This window comes from Lissotriton helveticus, chromosome 2_1, assembly GCF_964261635.1.
Source record: "Lissotriton helveticus chromosome 2_1, aLisHel1.1, whole genome shotgun sequence".
Classification (NCBI taxonomy): domain Eukaryota; kingdom Metazoa; phylum Chordata; class Amphibia; order Caudata; family Salamandridae; genus Lissotriton; species Lissotriton helveticus.
Genome location: NC_136059.1, coordinates 844,498,323 through 844,523,629, shown reverse-complemented (window position 1 = coordinate 844,523,629; position 25,307 = coordinate 844,498,323). Strand labels below are relative to the sequence as shown.

At 45.1% G+C, this 25,307-nt stretch overlaps 1 protein-coding gene across 1 annotated transcript in view; it reads right to left on the bottom strand.

The window, feature by feature from the left end:
* The window catches only part of SNX24 (sorting nexin 24), a 766,047-nt gene that overhangs the window by 338,722 nt on the left and 402,018 nt on the right, over nucleotides 1-25,307 (bottom strand). Inside the window, exon 3 of the mRNA XM_078675572.1 lies at nucleotides 15,047-15,151. Coding sequence (XP_078531698.1) covers nucleotides 15,047-15,151 — 105 coding nt within the window. The remainder of the gene's footprint in view (nucleotides 1-15,046; nucleotides 15,152-25,307) is intronic.

Genomic DNA, 25,307 nt, shown 5'->3' with positions numbered 1-25,307 from the left:
GCAACATGTAATATGATACTGAATGTGCATTGACTCCCTGATTGCTCGTTGTTTGTATTTTTGTCTAAATAAAAAGTTACTGAACAAGAAAAAAAAAGATTCCAAGCATTCATGCAAACAGGATACCTTCAAAACTGCCAGTATTCCATCTTGAGCAACCAGAGCTTGCAAAGACAGCCACAGGCGGTCTCATCTGTGCACCTAGGATATCCTTGAATTAAGCCCCATGGCTCCAAATCAAACCTTTTACCTCTTTTACCTCTTTGATTTAACCCCAGATCTGTTGTATACACGGGTTTTCTCATACTGCCAGGATAGCTACTCAGGTTGGTTCTTGCATGCCTACAGCTTGGAATACCTCCTTCCCAGCGGCACCCTCTGTTACCGCATCCTTGGGGAGGGGGTGGGAGAAGCGCTCAGCTGCATGCTGCGGTACCACCCTCCCAGGCCAGCAGGCTCCAGGCAGAATGGAGCTTTAGAATGACCTTGCTAGGGGCGTAAGCCAGGCCCTGCGGTAGAGGAGGGCCCCGAACGCTTATGGGGCGGGCCCCCATTCAGCCCAAGATCAATGAATACCAGTGAGATGTGGGAGACTCAGGGGCCCCATTACTTTGCCTTACGCCAATGGACCTAGGTTCGCAAACATTTAAAACTGTGAATGCACACAAAAGGAAAAAATGTGCACAAATATCTCAAAGTAGTAATCTGCATTCGATGGACAAATGGAGTAAACGTGTTCGGTGACATTCAAGCAGCTGGATAGGTCCATGTAAAATATGAGGCAATATTTTCAATCTACATGCAGACAAGCATGACAAAGTGGTTTTAAAATCAGAAGAAAACGAAATGCAAACCAGTTTTGAACATAGCAATTACCCATTTGGCTAATACATCCATGCTTGGAGAAGATGTTTCCTCCTTTGCAAAACAAAAAAAATACAATGGTGTAAAGAAGTACGTTAAAAGCTTAAATATCTCACTAACACCTTGAATTAAATAATTTAAAGCAAAACAGTAAATGAATACATTTTAGGAGGGCTAGGTACACCCGTCTGAGTTCCATTCTCTCTGCTCAACCGTAGAATTTAGGCTATCCAACAAATACACGTGTGCTGGGAGGGCCTGAGCGCTGCAGATAGAAGCCATGATGGATTTAAGTTATTAACAGATCAAAAAGAGATGGATGGCGCTCTGCTTTCCTTAATCTACATCATCATCTAGATCTATTTAAAGATACTTTGTGCACTAACAAACTTAGTTAAAGGCTTCGATAACATCAGCAGAATAATCTGCACCATTACACCGAGTCGGTATCAATCAATACAATCACTTGTACTGGGAAGGCACTGTTAGGCGCGCGCATTCCGGGCCATTAATATTATTTAACACACTCTTCCCAATCCATAACCAGGGCAACACACGTTCTGTCTCCTTACGCCGAGAAATCAGCAGCACAGCTACCTTTTGATAGCATTTTGAGATATTTCACAGGAGGCGGATACAAGGTTATTACGCAGCCATTTCAGGATATTTTGAGGAAAAGTCGTGGTTGAAAACCTTTAGAGCGTAATGAGTCCTATGGAGCGGACATCATCACCAACCGGAGGAGGCAAAGCTTTTCATGCCTAGTAAAAATCCAAGATGGTGCTGAGTTACTCCTCTTGTACAAATGCACACATTTCAGTCTCTTGCTAGAAGGGGTTGGGATTCTCGCTAATCCAAAGTCTCAAAGGGGGCGGAAGGGAAAGTGAAGGTGAGGGTGTGGAGTGGGATGGAGGATCAGAAAATCAGATACACATTTTTGAAGGCCTCCTATTAAATCCTTACTACGATGTTAACAAATGATAGTTTTGTTTTTAGATGACCCATTTTTTGATGATTCATATTAGCACTATATAGATGAACAGAATGGATAATAAAACATTTCATTAGGTCCAAATATATTCCACGACAAATTAGGATGGATAAAAGTAATATATTATTTATAATTTGACTGTTGCATTGTAAATATTTTGGGATATAGGAATGCTTCGTTTGTACATTCTGTGTTTATTTATACGTTTAATAAAACTTAGTTTCTTCCATAAAGAGGAAGTGGCTGATGTATATTGAAAAGCAAGGAACATAATATCAATCACAACACAGTTCAAATAAAAACATGAATAACAATGCAATAAACATTAAAATAGTATTTAGAGAATTTGGAATCAAAGTTGGATCACTCCATCAACCAATTAACTTGTGCCAAAGAAAGGAGAATCCAGTGAAGACAAGTACATTGGAAAAGTTTATAAAAAGGGAGCACTGTGAATATGAAATGGGACCGCAGTAGAGAACGTCAAATGAAAATACATAACGATCCAGAGAACTTCTAGTTGCACATAAAACTTGCTGCATTTTTCTCGATTCCTGAAAGCCGGAGTTTCTTTGTCAGGTTCAGTGGCAGCTCCTCCGCTATGGCGGAGGAGCTTCGCCTCACTGCTTTTAAGCAGTGCTGGGGAAAAACATAAAATGATAATAACATAGTTACTATCTTTTATTCTTTGTGTTCTGCTGCTTCGCAGGCGGGTGGGTGGGCAGGGCTGCTTTGCTCTCGGAGCAGGGGAGGAGTGGTTTGCCCACCGCTAAGTGCGCAATGACTGGTCGGCCCTCTCGGGCCGCCCAAACCAGTCATGCACACTTTCCCCGTTCTCCTTGCAGGTTGCATTACAGCCTGCATAGAGAACAAGCCCACCCCTCCAGCCCCGGTGCTGAGCGCCGTGTCACGGCGCTCAGACCAATCACAATGCTGCAGTGCAGCGTTGTGATTGGCTTAGGGGAGGAAGCCTGGCAGCCTGCTTCCTGTTCCTGGAGTCAGAGGCAGGAGAGCAGGAGCAGGGACGGGGGACCCAACCTCAAGGTATGTTTTTTTAAATCCCCCCCCCACGCTACCCCTCCCCTGCGACCCCTCTCCCGCGAACCCCCCTGTGCTTGCCCCGACACCTGCGATCCATGCCATCCGCTACTGAGTAGGTTTTCTCCATGTAAGTATTGCTGTCCGATATGGAAATAAACCAATAGTGCAAAGCAAGCCATTGCAGAGAAATCCTATTGAGAGTGCAGTCAGACAGGCTTTTAGCATTCACTGCCAAACAAGCATGCAGCATTAAACAAAGGCTTCACCAATGCTTGCTTGGCAGTGAGTAAGCCCACAGAGAGGGTATTCACCCCACCTAACTTGAAAATTACCAGGGCTTGTATGTTGGAACTGAAATCAGAAACGAAAATGCAGTTGGTGTAAATGTAGCAAAAAAGAGGAATACATTTGGAAATGTGAGTTTTCAGATCAAGCGCAGAATCAAGGATGACGTTTCAACTCATAATAACTGAAAACCCCAAAGCCTCATTGGTCTTGGCAGAGGACCTGGGTGCCTGCTAACACAGTCCACAAATGGAGACCATACAGCCACATACTTATGGTATGTGCCTTAGACTAACAGGGTCATCTTCTCTGTAATGAGAATATACCACATCTTAGGCCAGCATAGGCCCAGGTAGGGTGTATCCTGGCACTTCCATTTAATGTTTAAAAATAGTTTTGCTAGCCACCGGGAGGCAATGGGTGATCACATTGCTGCATGAAGAGTGTGTGGTGTACATGTTCGATGTCCTTTATCAAGGACAACACAACGTAACATGACAAGTGCATTTGTAATGTTCACTCCTCTGGCATCTTAGGGCAGAAATAACATATATTTATTGTTACCTCATACAATGGTGCTTATTTCTAGTCATTGGAAGGATGACAGCTTGAGTGGACCCACTGGAATTCAGACTTGTGGTCATATTGTCAAACACAGATCGCTAAAGACGATGCATGACTCCAATGAGCCACCAGACCAATGGAGCTCATCACCCCTAGCGTTGCATTCCTTTCAGCAGCTAATATCAATGGAGTGGCAATTTATGCGCAGGGAAAACCTATCGAATGATTACTACAGATTGGACTTCTGGGTATTTCGGAAGACTTTGTGGGGAGGGGCTGAGAAAGATATCTTTTGGGGCTGGGTTTCCCACTAGGGAAAAGAGACATTGCTCAGAACTGCAAGTCGAACACCGCCCCAGGCTTGTTGGCTTGGCAGAGAGCAATGGATTGGTGTTCCCAATTGGAGGAACCGGTGTGCAAAGCGAGGGGTTGCCCTCAAGAGCATCACAAGATAGGGGGTCCTTGCTGGAAGCATTTTGGGCTTCAGGGCATGTAAGTGCATATGTTCATTTGCTCCTTTATCCAGATGTCACAGCCGAGTGGAATGTTTTGTTTATTTGGTCTTTGTTCACGCATTTGTTGCTCATTCATGCAAAATCAATAACAATAGTTTGATTAAAAAAAAAACACTATAAAAATCTGCACATGAAACAATCTTGAGATTCAGAGATCTGTAGTTTCCCTCTCAAGCCCTGAAACTTACCACTATAATTCCAAGCTTATGTTTTAAAAAGACTGTAGTCCAACAATCTACAGAACGTATTCATTTTAGCACAGTACCTATGTTTGCTATACAAGAGGCAGCATTCCACATTTCAAGTAACACATGACAGGTGGCCTCTGACCTGTCGAAAGAGTCAGAGTATGTGGAAGGAAGGTCTGGTTGCGCTCTTGATCACGCAGCTAGAGGTTTTGCTCTACTTTCAACCACCTGAAAGGAGTGTCCTCCTAAAATGGAGAGGAAAGAGCTATGAACTTGCCCCAGATCACAACCTTCGAGGCCTCCCACAGGGTCTCCTATTGTGTGTTCTGAGGTTTATTAATCGTGAAATATTCTGTAATCATGTCTGCGTTCTTCAATTACAATAGTGAGTCAGTCAACAGCTTAATGTGTGTGGGATGAGGTTTCATTTCATTATAACTGGGAAATGAGTAGAAAGCACCCAGTGACCTATTACTACAAATGCATGGGTATCAGCCATTCCTTGAATGACTGGGAAAAAATATTAAAGAGTATCACTCAAGTAAAATGGAATAATGTTTGTGATACCTCTCCTTGCTAAGTTGCTGCTTTTCCACAGAATTGACAGAGCTGGGTATCTTAGTCATTAGGGCTTCTCGTGACATCTATCGGACTGTGGTGTGGGTTGTTCTCTTTTCCTATTTATCAAAAGAGGGGGACTCTAGGATCTATTCAAAAGGTCCGGTGACCCGTGCTCCCGAAGTTAAACTTATCCCAAAAGGGAGTCACTGTTCCTAAGTAGAGAGAGAAAAAGAAGGGAAGTAAGATGTACTCTTGTTGTGTGCTACTCTAATTGTGGCGGGCAGAAGGTCCTCATCTTGATGCCGATTCACTACCCGGTACCAGCGGAGAGGGGTAGGCAAAGACGACCGACCACGGGGGCAGAGAACCTTAGATACAGAGGCTTCCCTCCCGGCGGACGGCCCGCTGGTTACTGTCGATGCATATAAATCCTGACCAATAGGCAAGGAACATTATAAGACAGGTATTTTCCTACACAAATTGTAATGAATCACTGATACTTTGGCAGATCAAGTGTTGTAGACAGTTTTTACCACTACCATAGGTCCTGGTGAATCGCGGGTCAATGGACCAATAGCGAGAAACATGTCGACCACATCTTTCACTTTCTAGTCCAGTCTCGAGCTGGGAAACCTAATTACCCAGCTAATACAGACTGGTTGTCTGGTTTTAATTGGAGCAAGGGACCACCAGAATAAAATTGCTCTCCGGTACCCTTTGCCTCATTTTAACGCACCATCGTGTCTACAACTCCCTGGCCCCTCACCCACACTTCACCAATAGGCAGTTGGATAAAAAGATCTCCGCTAAAGAGCCCCTCTTTGAGGCGTTGCCCGTTGGGGATTGCACCGCCTACCCAATGAGGAGCATTGCCTATGATGAAGCATGACACCTGCAAAGGTGTGTGAGGCCTCTATATCCAACAAAATGGATACCCTTTGGTAGGTCTCCATCTACCTCCATATCACACCCCAGTGACTGATCCATACGCACACTATCCAGGAACAGCCCAGTTTTCTGTTGGAACCTCATCTTGATGCCCTCACACACCCTGAAGGATGTCAACCATCATCTTTGGGCTTTTGCTCCTCGCCAGGCCGGCGCGGCAATGCCCAATGGGTCACCCGAAGGGTCTCTCTTTCGGAGATCTTTTGATGAAGCCGTATGGATGCATGGGTGTAAGTGGCAGTGAAGTCCTAGAAGGTGTATTAAAAATGGCTGGAGGGAATGCCGAAATCGTGGTCTTTCAGAAGCCAGGTAGACCCCCGGAGAGGCATGACTCATATCGCCCCATTTCCTTACTCAATTTTGAGGCCAAAGTTCTGGCTAAAGCTCTAGCGAATCGTTTGTCCCCGCATATAACAGAACTAGTGCATCCGGATCAGGCCGGGTTCATGCCTCATAGAGCGACGCGACACAACATCAGACGCGCACAGGCGGCGATTGACGCAATGGGAGCCACAGGGGAGCGGGCGGCTTTGTTGCTAGCGGACATTAATAAAGCCTTTGACTCTGTCAGCTGGACATATCTCTTTGCACTATTGCCCCGACTAAATCTAGGCCCGGTTTTCCTGTCCTATATCAGGCTACTATACACTGACAATACGGCCTCGGTGCGGGTTGCGGGGGCGGTATCGGAGACGTTCCCAATTGGTCGAGGGACTCGACAGGGATGCCCGCTCTCCCCCTATCTCTTTGCTCTACTTATGGAGCCGCTGGCTGCCTGGGTACGTATAGATGCGCAAATGCGGGGGTTTGTATGGAATGACAGCTTAACTGATAGGATAGCGCTTTACGCGGATGATGTCCTCTTCTTTCTTACCGATCTGCAACGCTCGGGACCGCGCGTACTGGAAATTATGCAAATATTTGGGGAAGTCTCAGGTCTCTATTTGAATCTGCGTAAATCCACCCTCTGGGTGCTGGATGGGTGCGATGTGACAGATCCCTGGACGCTGGGGCTACAGGTGGTTACGCACGGCCTGAAATATTTGGGGGTGTTCCTGTCGAGATCGGCGGACGTTGCTTGGGAGCGCAATGCCGTGCCAGTTTGGGATCGAGTACAGTCAGATGTCAAGACTTGGTCTCGAATGCCCCTCTCTATATTTGGCAGGTCCGCAATTTTTAAGATGGTGGCACTCCCACGTCTCCTGTACCAGTTGCAGAATCATCCCTATCCGATTGCACCCCAGTGGTTCCGGCAGGTTAATTCGATCTTAGGCCGTTTTCTATGGGCTGGGGGGACGGCCAGAGTGGCACTTCGTACGTGCTTCTTGTCCACTTACTGCGGAGGCCTGGCAACTTCAGACCTGTTATCCTATTACCAGGCCGCTCACCTGCTCATCCTAAACGACTGGTGGTATAGCGACGGAGGGGATCCGGCCTATGCCTTGGAACGCTCATTGATGGGCGACAACACGCTCCACACAGTCCTTTACTCGGCCCGCTTGCGGCGGGGTCTGCCGAGGGTAACTTGCCTCGTTTTTGCCATATGGAGACAGGCCTTGCGCCGTATGGGCTGGTGGGGTCGCTTGACCGCGGAGACACCGCTGTGGCATAATGGTCTCTTACCTGAGTTGTCGGCCTTAACAGGATTCGACGGCTGGGATGCGATTGGGATTTCGCGACTGGGCAATGTGATGTCCGGAACGACGCTCAAGTCCTTTCAGGCACTTAGAGTTGAGTTCGATATGCCCCAGTCCCAATTTTTTCGGTATTTACAACTTCGCCACGCACTGATGCCCAGCATTGTCAACTTGGATTCCCTTCCCGATTTTAGTCCCATTGAGGCGAAAGTCTTTATGGGGGATCTGGGAGATAAGAAAGTCTCTCGCATCTATCAGACTTTGGTCACTCATTGCTCCTCCACCCTTCTTCCGTTAAAGGCGACTTGGGAAGCTGATGTTGGCCCCCTTGACGAAGATGACTGGAGGGAGGCTCTGGAGTCCCCTAGGGGAGCAGCTATTGCTATGCGGTTTAGGCTAATCCAGTTCAAAATTCACCATAGGGCCTACTTCACCCGTGAACGACTGTGGAAGGCTGGCTTGATTGAGTCCCCGGAATGTTTGCGCTGTGGGAATGCAGTGGGCGGTTTGCTTCATACGTTATGGTCGTGCCCGAGGCTGGTAGGTTTCTGGAGGAGTGTGTGGGGCTGCCTGTCGGAAGTACTGCGTTGGACTCTTCCTCGCACCCATCGGCTAGGCCTGCTCCACATCTTAGAGGGGGTTGGTGGAAACATGTATAAACGACACCTGCTGCTCCTGGGCCTGGTGGTGGCCAAAAGAGACCTGGCCCGGGCTTGGAAAGATGTGAGGGCCCCCCCCTGTGTGCTTGGAAGGCCGAACTAGACTTTTGCATGGGCCTGGAACGGCCGATCTTTGAAGCACGCGGTTGCCCCCGCAAACATTTCAGGATATGGAAGAGGTGGGCTGAGTATAGGGGGCTGACTCTTGACCCTCCAGCGGAACTGGAGGAAGACCTCTAGAATTATGTTATTGGCTAGTTCTTGCATTGTGCTACGAATCTTCTATCATGATGAGACACAGCGGCGATTTATACACACGTGCAAAGGGGTGGGGTGGGACATTGGGATGGAGTTGGGAGGAGTGGGTAGTTGGGGTTTATAAGGGTGGGAGAAGGCATAGTGCTGTTCCTATATATCTGTCTTTTCTTGACTGCTTGGTTAGACACTTGGTCCTGTACTGAAATAGTGACATGATGCTTGGTGGTGTTCTCCTGACTGTGGGGAACCACGCGTATTTCTTGCTTGATCCTACCAATAAAATTTGTTGTGAAAAAAAAATGGCTGGAGGGAGAGTGATTAATTTGTATTAAGGTCGATCTCTCTGTCATTATTAAACAAAGTGTATGGTACTGCTTTAAGGGGTATTATGTCCCTTGGTAGCTGGGTAACTATATGTCCCTAGTGGGCATATGTTCTGGTCAACATGTTTCGTGCTTTAATGATCCCAGGGGAAGATCCAGGGCGCTTCGTCAGGACCAAGAGAGAAAGTTGGATCTACAGTGGCCCGAAAATTTCAGTGCCCCCGGTTATTCTCTTTTCCAGCTGTTAGTTCAGGACCGAGTTAAATCCCTATGCACTATCAGATTACTGTGGTAAAAACAGTCAGTCTGGGAAGATCGACTCAAAAACTGGTCTGGAGTTTTATTCGTGCATACAGTGCTTTAAACAAGACCGCCACAGAATTCACTAATGCATGGACAACCAGAAAACTCACTTACTTCAGTATCCTTACAGAATCTATGCACATTAAACATGTTTTGGCCAGCAAGGCCACTCCTCAGCATCAACGAACAGCAGCTATGAAAACTATTGCAGAAAGCCCCTAAACCTCAATCGTGGGGTATCTTTAGTTAACTAGTTGATCTCCTGAAAGAGAGTTATGTCTTTTGCATTTCATAGGGAATTTGAGAACTGTATATTGATAATGAGGAGCCTAACTACTGCTGTTATGGATGAATTATTTCACAATGTGAATGTCCTGTTTTGACAGAGGGGTTAATGTGTTTTGTCCTCTGAAGTTTGCAGACACCTCCCCATTCACAGCAATAAGAATATGGAAGTATTCAAATCCCAGAGCACTGGACTGGATTTAAGACCCATCTTTCACCACTTGATTTTCTTTTTCCTCCAAAATTCCTCTACCGTCTCTCAATATGATCCTCTCATCAGGGCAGAATCACAAATGTTCAGTCGAATATGCACAGTCAAGTGATGAGAATACAGTGCAAAACTCGTATACTGTGAGAGAAAAACAATCCAACATCTAAAAAAAATCGACCATAAAAAGTGTCTCAAACATATACTAGTAGCTAGGAAAATGTCTAAGTTCAGCTGCATCAACCATGTGGGCATCAAACTTTAATCAGAGTCAACAGGGTAAAAATCCACCGCCTTCCTCTTGCATTGATCACCTTGACACCATTTGAAGCGAGATTAATTTCTGTCTTTTTCTGCTATGTGAATATAAGAACTAGGAACATCTGAAAATAACAATTAATAACAGAAAATATGCGAGCAATATGCTCTGGAGAGAGATTCTCGAAACATCTTATTCAGGTTAGGGCGCAGCAGTTTTAGGCTACCTAAAGTACTGTCAGCCACCTGTCCAGAAAGTTAAAAGACATGAGAGCTGAGCAGAAGAAAATAACATATCAAGTCGGTGGCACTTCCTCCAAAAGGGCGGAGGTGGTAAAATGGATGTCTAGTCATTACCATGTGCAGGGGTGCCGCAGTTCGCGCTGTTCTAATGAGAGTGTCAGGGCGGGGCTGAATCTTGCTGATTGGCGGTTGCAGCAGGATGACTTGCCAAGCCTGCCAGTGCAGAGTGTGCATGTCGGATTTTGCCGGCTGTGTTGCTCGGCCAGCCGGACATGCGCACTTCAGACACATCAATCCCAGCGATGTTAAACTGCCGGGGGATTGCAGGTACATGCCACCAGCCTCAAAATGAGTGCTGGGTTAGCCTGCTCAAACCAATCCTGCAGCTTCTCTCATACTGAAAACAACACGAGAGATGCTTCAGAATTGCTTAGATTCACGTTGGCTAGTTTCCATCACCAGAGCACGGTCCCCGCAATAGCAAATCCAGACTGAGATTCCATATGCAAGTCAGATTTAAACTTCTTAGCTGCATACTTTACAACAGACAGTCAGAGTTTTATGCGGCCTAACCCGAATCATCGTTAGCTACCACACTGCCAAGAAACAACCAGCGTATGTCAGGTATAGAAAATAAAACGCAGTGCTCACGGTTAAAGTTTGGCCACGTTGTGAAGTACTGCTCTAAAGAGATGTGGTGGATTGTTGCCTGCTCTGTTATGTGTGTCACACTGTGCAATTTAATGTTATTTGTGAAATGGTGATATTGTTTAATTAATGTATAGCTGACGAGAGTACCATTGTTTCACGGTGCTCAGGTGACAAAATCAAGTGTGGCAGGGGAGGAGCGAAAGAGTCGAAAAAGGCAGTATGGCTTAGTAGAAGTGAATGCAGGCCAGGCTCGTTCTTTTATAGAAGAAGACATCAACGCTGCGGGGTTATTTAACTGCTTAGTGGCAAAGAATTGAAACCGCAGCAAACATACATGATACTAACATGGCACCAGTATGGGTTCTCTGTCAAATAGAAAACAATGCTATGTCTGTGATAAATTGCAGGTCAGGCCACGTAGTAATGACAAGCAGGTCAAGTGGAGGTGCGCAGGAGGGGCAGATATTGGCACTAATAACTTGGCAACATTATACTTCCATCATGTGCATTGTCACAGAAACACACTAGAATGCGTGATCATTGCTCTGTGCCTCTGCAGAGAGGCCAACAATTGGATGACCATGTATTCTGAACGCCTTTTTGACTCACTGACAGGCACCGCCCTCAGCCTGAACTCCAGGGCTCAGCTCTCAATTGTGGTATGTAAGTGATTCGGGTCAACGCATACATTGTACAAGAGTAATATGCTAAACAAACAACGAGCAAAAAAACAAAGTTCTATGAGTTTTCCTTTATTAATGAATATAAGAACAGTATTTTTGGACCATTTATCAAAGAAATAGTACTGAAACTTGAATCTACATATGACAATGTTTACAAATCTTCTGGAGGTAAGGGGGGGACTATGAAACGTCGGGCTCTCTTACGGATATATGACTTGGTCTAAGCCCCCTCCCGCTTTCAAACCCCACCAGCCACCACTGAGGAAGTTTCTTCAAAAACCAAGACAGAAAAAACACATTCAGGCAAAGTGATTACCCTACTATTCTGGCGGCGTGGCTGCAATCCAGATATTAATCCTATAGAAAAACACTTGATATATCTTAGGTGCAAAGTATAAGTAGCTACATGAGAAATATAATTGCTCAGGTTAAAAAGGGATGGAATTACAGGTTACGTGGGAGTACATGGTTATGGTAGGGGTCAGGATAACACCAACAGAATCCGATTAAACTGTGGGCAGTGCACATTTTATCTCTGATTTACAAATAACTGCAACTCCTACTCCATTCACGTTACAGTAAGATCTCAGCACACGGCAGCAGCAATACACCAGAAAGACCACCTTGAGGGTGGAGGTAAATTTCAGCCAACATTCGTTGCAAGGAGTGAATCTCCAGTAACAGCAGGAATTACATTATATAGTTCGGATTGCTTTTTAACGACGATTATGTTTTAATAACAACGCACTGAAAGTGAGCGACATGAGTATTCAGAAAGGTTTTTAAAAAAAGACTAGAATCTTTCTGAATGTTAACTAAACTACACAGGCTGACTGTAATAATCTGTTGTGGATGTCTGATCAGAGAAGAGAAATACAAAAAAAGAAGTCAGTTGGCTTTAAAGCGTACAGTAGCAAACACAAATCCCAGCAAGTATTATTAATATGAACCATCTTTAGGATGTCCCATGACAGACAGTTAACATTGCTGTTAAACAACCCACGGGCAACAGACCAAGGGGAAGGAACTTAAAACGACAGATCTGGTAAGGTTAAGGGGAAAACGTATAGGTCTCAATATGTCTCACAAAGACTCATGTGGTACTCTATTTTGCAGTTTTCTTTAATTTATTATCATGAACTATAAACAAAAGTGAACAAACTAAGTTTCTCATGGCCATTTTCGAGCAAACATTGGGGTGGAGTCACTACACGGCAACAAAAATCATTGTTCAGTGTCAGACCGCTCTAGGCCAACATTTTGGAACAACGCACCTTTTTTGCAAGTAGCAGGGGAACTGGTACGCTAGTTGCTGTCAATATGTACACTTAAGTGTTTTCTCTTAGTCAAGGACTTTTTGCAGCAGGGTATTTGTGTAGTAAGTTAAAGTGAGCACGACATACAGATCAATAGATGTGAGCATGCTTTAAATTGGACATAAAAGCTATGTATTTAACCATAACGTATAGATGGGAAAGGTTGCATCCAAAGTCGACGAGAACCCATTCTTTCTAGCCTCCTATTCTACATCACTACCCTTGATATACAAAGATACTGAAGCTCAAAGGTAACAGAGATTTCCTGCCATATTTAAAACTCGTTCCATGAACAACGAGATAGCATTAGACAATCTGTATTTATTTAACTTTCACCAGGAATCACATTTGATCAATGTACACTATGATCATTTTCCAGGGGTTCAGAGATCCTTTTGTTTTCCATAACTGCATAATTATAGCAGCCATAGCAGACATCAGTTTACTTATTTCTTTTCACGCCTCTAAATTAGCTGATTGCAAGTGACAATAGAAAACTAGATTTCCTGCTTGCCCAAAAGCTCCGATTGACCTAGTTTTAGCAGTGCCATTATGAATTACGCTTTACATGCATGCATACCTTCCTTTGCTGACAAGACCCTGCCCACGAAGGTGTCCAGTCCTGCGGACTGTCGGGCTCTCCTCCGCGCTCGGCTTTCATTTTGATGCCGGGTAGCTATTTGAACCCATCTGCGCATACAGATAACGTGGAACTATTGGTCCACGAGTCATCTGGACGTCGTTCTATGCGCAGGCTGTACTGGAATCATCCCAGGATTTGGCACTGCAGCCCTGTCCAGTCCCTGTACCACTATGCAGGAGACTATGTAGTTCCCGTTTAAGATTTCCATCGGGCCTATCTATTTTTCCTGTAACCCTCCCACGGATTGGATGTTAGTTCCCGGGACCTTGCTTACTAGGAAAACCGATACCATCTCACATGTGTTGGCTGTCTCTGTCCCATACTGGTTGGTCACTCATCGCCCTGACGAAGGTGTGGCCTAAATAGGCCGGAACACCGAAACGCGCGTTGGCGTTAATTTCCCATCGGGCCGGATCAACATTACCATCTATGACCCAAATATCATCTGTTGTGCCCTTTGCTCACCCTTGTCAATAATTGATTGAATACTGTGACCTGATGTTTCCCACTGATGTAATGGAATGTTTACAGTGTGGTATGAATGTCTGAGTGAATGCTTTATGAAATCACAGCTGTTTGGGATATGATTGTGGCCATGAATGTCTTATGAATGTTATGATGTATGGGACTTCCTTGTTTTGTTATTCGCTCCACATGTTATCAATTTATATGTGAATGTTAGTATGTATTAAATCTCTCTTTTTTATAAGAACTTGTGAAAAAAATAACTATGAAAATAAAAATGATCAAAACTCTAAATATTGATGTAGTCAGAAGATAAATACTTCGTGTGACTTTGATCATACCCAATGTTGCTTTTTGTAAATAAATAGGATCCCTCTACGGGACCATGTCTCCTTAAGGCGGCAGGGTTTTTGTTCTTGTTCTGGTATATACCTTCCTTTCAAGTCTGAAGAGAGGGCCGTCGTAATGATTGTGTGATACCTGCTGTCATCAGTAGCTGTGATGGTTGGTGTGAGAGTATTGATCTTGACTGTCTTTTAATGTATATCTGGAAGGGAATCCATATCTTTTCGAAGAGGTACATTCGGTCTTCCACTGTTGCCATTAGTTGTACAAACATTGGTCCACCATAAAACTAAGTCTGGGGCTTTCAATTTGTATACGATTGTTAGTCTGGCCACCAGTAACCATTTCAAGATGAGATTGCTCGTGGTGGACGATAACGAGAATAACCCCTCTTCATCATCCACTCCCAGTAATGTTACCTGGGGATCTAGTGACAACTGGATAATGGCTACTTCTTCAACATGTAACAGAACTTCATTCCAGAAGTCATGAATATACTGAGAAGACAATCACATATAAATGCGTGTGCTTTGCTCACCACATCCTCTCAACAAATACTTGATCCCCACATACTGCTCTTAATCTTACAGGTATCAGATACCATCATATTATTATTTTATAAGCATTCACCTTGTATCTGGTGTGTACAGAAGCCGAAGCCACCCTCTGCCAGGTCAACATCTATTAGGTCTCAGATATCTCGCTCTGTCATTCGGATAGCCAACTCTTAACATACGTATGTGGACTGCGGAAAGAAAACATTTCCAGCATGAGGCCATCTTCTGTATCTTATCAACACACAAAAGACTGACCTGCAAGTATTGCTCCAAGCCTTGCCGTCGCTGATCCAGTACCTTCGGAACCCAGTTTCTCACATGTTTTGATGGGATTTCTGGCGTTCTGATAAATTTCTTCAGCTAAAAAGTTAAGAGAACATTTAATTTTATTTAACAAAATAAGCAGTCAAATAGATCTATAACATGAAAAATACGGAGAGAAAAAAACTACATTTAGGGTATGAGTGCAACTACATAATAGTATCATGTGGATATAAGGAAATGGTGATTTGCAGAACAAAATGGATTGCACCAACCAGACATAAAGCCACCAAAAATCAACCGAAAGAAGAGAGTCTTTCTTGGATGCTGAAAATATTTAACAAACGGATTCCTTGTTTCTCCTTCAGAATTTCTAGAGGTAACTGCATTCTCAGAGTGAGCAAGTTCCACACCTCATAATAATGATCGTTTTGTGCTGCGAAACGTGGAGGTTGTGGTATTTTCTTCACACAAATTCTGCTAGTGTGTACCTATCAAAAATACTAGGAAAATTAGCGGTATTACTTCACCTGTTGTAATCTTAATTCAAACAAAATCCAATGTGTCCCCAAGTAGAGATAACTGCACCTCTGAGAACAAGGATGCTATTTTGGGGGAAGTGAAACAGAGTAGTAGAGTCTTCAGGTGATTGAACTATTCACACAGAAAGATATTCTGTGTTCTATAAAAAGAAAATGGCCAGGTGCTCATCTCTCTTGTCTTTTCTTCTCATCAGTTTAGCTAAAACCGATGTTTATCTTCACAGCATCAAGCTAACACTGAGTAGGTTTATATAGCAGTAGCTAAGAATTACCCAACTAGGGAGCGAACAAGCATACAATGTCGCCTCTGATATAATTAAAGCTACTCAAAAGAGATTGACAACCAAACATGATCAGTATTATATTGTTGAAAACTTGCCACTGCACCATATACACATACATCAGTAAATGTGACAGCATATACATTGGGAATTGATAACTCTGGGAATACCTTGAAGAACTTCATGCAAGAGGGTATTGGTATTGGCATAATCCTGTCAAGTGTAGACTACATTAAATCAGCAGAGTGGAAACCATCTGTATCTATCACTGCTCACTGTAGTCAACACTCTACTTGCCAACTCATGCGGCTAGGATTGTAGGCACAAGAAGGTCTCCTTCAGTATAGCTGATAAGTGTACATTGAATACCGTAAAATATATCTGTTAATGTGTTTCACATATCACACACTGCTTACACAATATATTTAATATATAAAATATATTTTCAAAATGAAATTTGATTTAACTAAATCTGTATCAGCTACTCAGGGTCATTCCAGTATGCAATGATGTCAAACTGTTGCATATTTTTAACACAACATGATGAGAATGAGTGAACTGAAAAGGAGCTCCATTTGGTATCAATTAAATATTCTAAATGTACTCACATAAGGTATTAATACATGTGAACTTTATTTTACATGTTCAATCCCTATGGTTTTGAAAGGAGCTGCAAACACAATTCTCGACATACTACAGAATTCACACTGTGACTTATCAAAAACAATCAGAGAGCATTTAGAAGTAACATGTTTGGGCATTATCAAGAACACAGACTCAAACAAACATTTAGAGATGATCGGATGTGGGGTCTAAATCTTGGGCAGTGTCAAGCAGGGGTGCCAGGAGAAGGAGTTAGTGCTTACGTTTATGAAAGAATATGTTTCAGATAGCCACGCAGGTTGTACAACAATGGATTAAGGTTGGTATCACGACTGTTAACATTGTAGAAGAGAACAAAAACACAGAATACTTTTTCATGAAAAACAGAGCTGCTACTTCAGATCATTGTACATACTATGCTTCTGCGAGTGCTAGTTACTCTAGAGCATTATTCACATTTAGAACCCATCATAACACATGACCTTTGGTGCAGAATATCTTACTAACAGGAACATGGTATGCCTTAAACTCGAAAGGTAATTTAAACAGTTAGACTAACTGTGCCGCCCTTTAATGCTTTGGGGGTGACAACACCTATGTTTGCGTAATTTTAGATTATATATAAAATACTGCTCGCAGTTACACGTGTAAGCAAGGAAGAATGTTCCAGGTGTTAGGGCAAATATGTATGTTTTACTTACATATGAGATGTGTTTAAAATAATTGTACATGTTTTTAAAAATTGAAGCTGTCTCATTGCATTCCTACTCAAAGTAAAGAGCACTGATACAAATCTCTAAAAGGAAACCTGTGCTTACCTTGACAAATCGGCAAGTTTATATTGTGCATACCTTATAAACACTAGAGATAGTAAGCACAGACAGTACAAATATGTAGAAAAGAGAATAGGTGATAATGTGATTAGAGAGGAGACCCTCAATACAGTTCAAAGACAGCTGGCGAGCGTAAGCACTCACTACCCAGGCTTGCCTATGCATTGGGTCCTCAGTTCTCTAAATGCATGAATAATACTTTGTTCCACCAGTTAGCAATCATTGTCTCTTCTCAGTGCTGAGCTGTCTAGATTGAGACCTGTGGAGGAAAACCTCCCAGCAGGTCGCAAACCAAGAGGGATACTTTGTTGTTGCATTTGGGGCTTTATTGGCTCCTTTGAGTCCAAGTCCTACACTGAGTTTACACGGGCCCGGCTAGCCTTGGAAAGTGACTCTGGCGGCTCTCCAACTCTCTTGGATACAGCAACTCCTCCTCGACTTACAGGGTGCAGGTCCAGGTTCTGATACATATAAAAGTCATGTATTTGGTGGCAGGAGTCCTGTTCTCGTGTGTGCTTTCCAGAGCAATACAATCTGTGTGATAGACATAGCAGACAGACTGGGAGAACGATATCTGGTGCACATGAAAGAGTATAGGAGTCCCTTCCCCGCCCCTTACACCGCACCAACTCCCCCCAGCAATAGCGAACAAAATACTGAAAGAGCAGTCTCTTGAAAAGGAAAAAAGATTCTGCCAAATGACCCTATGACGTGTGCACCGCTGTTGCTTGGTCAGGCCGTTTGGCTAACAGAACTTTGCATACTAGGTCTTGTACACCAGTACCTCTAGTTGGGAATCCAAAAATACAAGTTCCATGAGGCAAAACGCAGTTATCAAAACGTTTGCACCGGCCTAAGCCGTCACTCGTGTCATATAACCTATGGATAGCTCTGGATGGGATCCTATTCAAATTAGGGGTCAATGTTAGAATAAAGCATTGTCGTTTATAAAAACTGAACTCGCACCGCAGAATATGCACGTGCAGGGAATACAACGTGTAGACAGGCCCTCCAAAACACTAAAACAAATGCACAGATTTACCCCCAAGGTGCCTATGGTGTTGGTGATAAAGCATCCCAGCATGCATTTACATGACCACACAGAGTCTCCAGTATTGTAGTGGCCAGACAGCTAACCACGCCCGGAGGCCCAGGCTCTTTATTACTTTCAATACTGGCATACGCCAGTCAGTCACACTAATGTTACGCACATAGGGGTTAGCGGTCGCCTTCCCCTGTGCAGTTCGAGACAATGGAATGTTTCATGACTCGGCAACATTACACTCCTCCTTTACCAGGAAATGTCAAACAAGGCCAACATGTAGAACCCCAAATATTAAACAAAACTCAAAGTTCACACAGTAGTCCCGATTCTGATATGACAGTTACAACATACTCTTACTTGATTTCGGGGTACGCCGATACCTGGTTACCGCTGCATGCTTGTCGGTCACCATCTGGTCAGCCGGACACAAAGTCTTAATTCTCTGAGATGGCTTAGGGTGTGATCGTAGCTAATAGCGTCCTTGACCATCCCTCACCAGGGATCTTGGTGAGGGCTCCCCTTGTTTCCCTGCATCTCTTGCTCCTGGACTCCCGGAGCTGGTAGCAAAGGGCACGAGTTCAGAGTCTTGGGGGGTACTGAGTGGGGGTGCTGCAAACAGGTCCTCCGAGAAGGCCCCTGGATCAGGCTCTTGGTAGCACTGACTGTCGGTATCTTGAGGGTTCATTGCAGCAGTAACATCTGGCCAGCCGGCCACCGAGAACCTGTGAGGGGTTTCCTTTGGGATTTTTTTGAATTGGGAGATATTCCGTGTCACACGCTCTTGGCCTCTCCTTGCTGTCACCTTTGTGCCTTTGACTTCAACGACTACCCACAGTTCCAGTTCGAACAGCAGTCAGAACTTTTTTCCAGGATGTCGGCCTTGCACTAGCACTTGGTCGCCCTCTAGGACAGGGCGCTTTCAAGCGCGTCGTTTCCGGGAGGTGTCTTCATTGGTACAGGCCCTTCAGCATCTGACTGATTAGGAAGATTGGTTGCTTCTTCCCACGCGGGGTGGTGTGGAATGGTATCAGTCACTGACCAGTCAAAACATAGCTTGCCTGGGGATATGAATGTAGTGCAGTGGGGTGTGAGCCGGTACTCTCTTAAGAACTGGTACGCTTGTTCCGTGTTGCGACTCTCAACCATTGCAATTTGGATCACTTTGGTAAGGGTTCTCATCAGGCCGTCTCCTTCTCCATTGGCTTGAGGCCATCGAGGGGTTATCTGGCGGTGCTTGATGTTGTGGGATGGTAGGTAGTCCGTCAGCTCGGAGCTGTTGAAAGGAGGTCCGTTGTCGGTGCAAATTTCTCTGAACAGTCCATGGGTTGCCATGAGCTTCTCTAGCTTCAGGGCCACCTCTGCTGCGGACCTTGTTGTTACTATTCCCATCTCCGGGTAGCGAGAGTAGTCGTCCACGACGACCAGCATGCGTCTTCCTCCGGGGAGGCTACCAAAGTCGACGCTCACGCTCTGCCATGGGACACTGGGGTCTGCCTCAGTGATGACTGGCGCTGGCAGGTCTGGTGGGCCTGTGGCAAGGCAGACGGGGCAGTTGCGCACAACCGCTTCTACCTTCTGGTCTAAACCCGGGATCCAGACATTGCTCCTGAGCCGGTTTTAGATTGAACGATTTCTTGGTGGGCTTCATGCGCTAGGAGTGCATCCTTCTATGCAAGGTCTTCGGGCAATATGAGGGGTGGGCCTCTGAGGAGACATCCATCGCTGGTCACGGACAGTTCCTGGCAGACTTGATACAGGGCTTTCAGAATCAACTGGCCCATCTCTGTGTGGAGAGATGTTGGATTTTGCAGCGTTCGCAAGTATAAAGTGGTGACAGCTTTGATGGTGATCTGTAGGCAGTCATCGCTCGGAGTTGCTGCTACGACATCTTCCAGGGATATCGGAAGGGGTCTGGATCTATCCACGACCATCATGTAGTCTTCAGTTGCTGCTGCTTCCGTGGCTTCAGGAGGCGTGGTTGGCCGGGCATGCCTGGATAGGAAATCAGCAATGTTTCGGACAACGGGTCAGTATTCCACAGTGAACTGGAATTCTTGCAGTTGCAGTATCTATTTCTCAATCCTTGTGGCGGGGGGGCGTTGTGATGAAGATCCTTGAAATAGGGTAGCAAATGGCTTGTGGTCTGTGATAACAGCGAATGGGTGACCATATAAGTAGATGTAGAAGTGTCAACAGCCCCATAGGATCGCAATCGCCTGACGCTCTGTGAGTATTGCTGCTCTGTTGGTGTGAGCGTGTGGCTGGCGTATGCTATCAAAGCCCATTCTCCACAGTACGGCAGGAATCCAGGTGTAGCGGTATTGGATGGTAGCCGGACCGGAGGTCCATTTTGGAGAACCATTTAGAGCCTGCCAGCTCGCCAATTATGTCATCTACGGTCGGTGTGAGGTGGCATTCCCGCTTGATCACTAAATTCGGGACTCTTATGTCAACACATATGCTCACGGCGTCTGGCTGTTTGGGCTTCTTCGCCACCACGATGGGGGATACCCATGGTGTGGATCCGTGTACACGTTCAATGATGCCAGCTTTCTCTAGAAGTCTGAGCTCACCTTCCACCTTTGCTCGGAAATGAAAAGCGATAATTCGATGCCTGAGGACTATCGGGGCAATGACCTGTCAATGTGCAGATGGATGGCTAAACCTTTAAAGCACCCAATTCCATTGAACATTGGTGTGAAGTCCTGCAACAGGCGGTCTAGATCATGTGCATGCACGTCAATTGCAAATTGTATGAGGTTGAGATCTTGAGCTGAGCAGGAACCCGGATCCTTCTTGTGATAATAGACTTTTGCTCTTTGATGTGTAGAGTCATGAGATAGGTCTGCCTGAAACACGCCACAAAGCCTCAGTGGTGAGCTGCTGGCAAAAGTGTACACTTGCATGCTGGTGTTTCGAAGTGCTGGCGGGTTAGGTAGACTGTTCGCGGCCATGAGATTGATTGTGGCTCCTGTGTTTATGAGAGCTGCGACTGGGTGGTCTTGGAGTCCGATTTTGCACATCGGGTGGTCTGGCGGGCGGCCTTGAGAGTATCTAGTGTTCTCACCACATGGACGACGGCTGCTTTATCTTCGTCCATGTCGATGTCCAACATATATTCCGGATGTGGCTCTACTGTGCGCACCATTTTCTGCGGGCCTCTGAACCGTCGTCCTTGCAAAGAGCCCATACTTTGGAGAAGTGGTTTTGCTTACCGTACGCACTGCATGTTTTGCCATTAGTGGGGCAGGTTCTGTTGTGGGGGTACCGGCCTCCACACCATCTGCACCTGCAACTCTGTGGTCCTTGTTTCGTAGGGTTCAAAGGCGGTTTGGTTGACTTTGGCTTTCCTCCGCGCGTCTCAGTTTGGATGGCATTGACTGGTTCTTCCTTGATGGGAGTTGAGGAGTGTGGGTCCATGTGAGCCGCCCGGGCTTTGAATAGCTCTTATGAACGCCCTAGCGTCAAGATGTCTCTCATTGACATGATGTGTCCTTGCAGGATGCGCTCACGCAATTTGGAGGAGGTACACCCTTGAAAGAACTGGGCTCTGACTTAGTCGTCTTAATCTGGAAGGATGCAGGTGCTGGCCAGCTCTCTGAACCGCCCATAGAAGCCATCTACTGATTCATCTGGCAGCTGTCTGTCGCGCTTAGTGTAGGAGAAACCGCTCATAGTCAGGGTTGGCGTACAGCTCAAAGTGCGCTGTGATGGCGTCCCTAAGGGTGGCGTAGTTCCGCAGGGGACCTGCTTCAGCTACGGTCTTTGAAATGTTGTGAATGTTAGCCCCTCCTAAGTCAAGAAGCATGGGGTGTCTGCGTGCAGCAGGGATCCTAACGGCTTCAAAGTATGTTTCTAGGCGTTCGACCCACGCCTTCCATTGCGCAGCTTGGGAGGGTGGCAGCCCTGTGATAGTGAAGGGCTCTAGTTGGGGAACTGACGCCATGAGGATGGAGGTGGCGTGCCGCGGCGGTAGATAGGAGGTCCACCCAAACTACAGTTCAGAGTAAAAAGCCTGTGGTGCTGAGTGTCTTAATGTGGAAGCGATGGGCAGGAGGTTTCACTGACCTGGGTGCTCAGCAGCGGTGGCAGGCCTCCTGCAGAAGGCTTGTAGTGCACCTTGGCCTTTTCCGGTCTGTTTCTGGAGCGTTATAAACCTCTTTGAAGTGTGTATGCAGAGTATCTTGTTTTATTTATTCTTTACTGTTCCTCCTTTTGTTTTGTTTTTCCAGTGTGGTCCTGACCGGCAGAGCGGAAAGGCAGTAGCTCAGCCGAGCTACGGGTGGTCGGGCCGCCTCCCCACATCTTGCTGCAAAGGTGAGGCCCCTCGAGACAAGGGGAGCGGGAGGAGACGTGGCAGGAGTGGAGAATACACCACTCTCGCTGTCCTGCGCACGTCGGAGGCAGCAGGCAGTGAGCCGTGACCTTTCGCTCAACGTGCGGGCAGCGACAGAGGCAGCGGGCGACAGCGGGCAGTGAGCTGGGGCCTCACGGGTGCCGCTGGGTTTGGGGATGGGCAGGCACACTGTGGGTACTATGGCCACTCTTGTAACCAATGTGGTGTTGGTGATAAGCCCCCCCCCCAGCATGCATTCAAATGACCACACAGAGTCTCCAGTATTTTAGTGGCCAGACAACTAACCACGCCTGTAACCCCGGGCTCTTTATTCCTTTCAATACAGGCATACGCCAGGCACTCCCACTAATGTTAGGCACATGGAGGTTAGTGGTCGCCACCCCCTATGCGATCCGAGACAATTGAATGTTCCATGACTTGGAAACATTACAGTGCCCCTGTGCAGCTCCTGGTATTCCATTCAGTCACACTCGCCCAGCTTTCCTCTCAGACACTGAGACTGCTCCACCCGGAGACCATACACTTCCGGAAAACAAGTCCGGATTAACAAGAACGAATCTGTAAGGCAGACACACCTTCAATATAGGCTTCCAGAATCACTGACTTCACATGAATAAAACACTATCAGAAGAGTGTTCATTTAAGACATTATCCTATGCATTATGCCTCAGGTCACAACATGTATTTATTAGCTTATAATAAGGCTTTATGTTTAGCCAGCCAACGGCGCTGGAGCAAAAGAGAACAAATAAACAATTTGAACAGCAACATAAACTGTGCGGAAGCAGAGGATGATAAAGATTCTGGTGCCACGGTCGGCGGTGGCACTAGATATCCAGTCTGACTGATACTGGCTCCTGGTGACTGTGAAGAGATTAATGCGCGGGATTTCAACTCCCAAATGACTTTGAATTTGCCTACGGGGTTTTAAAGATTTTATATTTCATCTTTGAGCAGAAAAACACATGAACGTAACAATGTCCTATTCAGATTGATGTACACTTCCCCAGAAGGAATTCCCAAATAATCAATCTAGGTTCCAATGGTTCAAGTGTTAAATTACAAGAAATTATGTATTAAACAAAGCACCTCTATTTTCAGGTAAGAGAGAACAATAATAAAATAGCAGTTTCCCCACAGACTTGTCAAGAGTACTGAAGAAGCTATGATTGCAGCGGCTGGGGTTCGTGACAGCCCTTGCAGGTGAGTAATGAATTACTCTCGATGCACGAAGACAAATCTGAGACAATACAAGTTTCGAGTAGGGTTCAGCGGCTCACAAGATAAATTCCCCACTGCTGCCACTTTAACCGATGATTAACTATCCTGTCTGCTCCTAGCCCTGTGCAACACCCCCTCAATTGGAAAAGGCAGTTTAGAGATAGATGCTGAAACTTATATATATATATATATATATGTGTGTGTGTGTGTGTGTGTGTGTATATATATATATATATATATCAGATAATATATCAAATATTCTCAGCTAGAGCGCAGGAGGATTATGTTCTAAACCCAAGAACATTTAAATAGACATCAATCGGAATAGGGGCTGAAATTACTAACGAAGGAGATATTTTATTTTTCAAATTGCCTTGCTTATTTTTTGAGTCCCTTCACGATTTAAAAGAAATAATAGGAGGTAAACTTACAAAACTAAATATACAACATAAGGATTTACAGAACTGCACTTGATTATTCAACCTAACTTTAATTTCACTGAATTCTAAACCTGGTTAAGGGGTAACCTTCTGCCCTAAGCGTTCATATTAGATATATATATATATATATATATATATATATATATATATATATATATATATATATATTACCTACTGGCGATAGCCAGTAGGTATATATAGTTAGGATTGTTTTCCATAGGGAAAGTGCAACATTCTATTGGGAATAACTTTGGCGCCGGTTGAGGAACCTTCCTGAAATTTTTCTTAACTTTGCCTCGCGGCGCTCCGCTCCTTCCCTTAAAGTTTGGGGGGGATTCGTCAAGCGGGGGCCGAGATAAAAGGGGGGTCCCAAAACGTGTTTTCCCCATGTTAATTTCCATAGGGCGGATGGACTCACTTTTAGCCCGAACGGCTGAATGGTTTTCCACCAAACTTGGCAAAATTGTAGGGACTGGTAGCCCGATGTGCCTTTGCTATGTCTCAAGATATGTGCTCCAGTGGTTTTTACGAAAATTAACTTTGAAAAAATATATATTGGGCTACATTGGGCTATATATAGGTTAGAGCCCAAATGTAGCCCAATGTAGCCCAAAGATGGCCACCAGAGACAAAAAAAAACAAATGTAGCCCAAATATCAGCCAGATGTAGCCCAACTATAGCCCAATGACAGAATGTCCCAGAGTGTTCTAAAGAACAACTAGAGCGCTAACAGTCTTACTTATGACAAAAGTATGGCACACCTGAAGTCATCTTGATTGGAATAAAGTGTTAACACTTAAAACATTTAATTTGCAAAGGAACAGAATGAGGGGGTTCATTTTGCCATAGAAATTATGATTAGTGCTGAAGAAAGAAAAATTGGGGAACATTTTGAGTGACTTCTCAAATCCTCTTATATTTCATTAAAAATA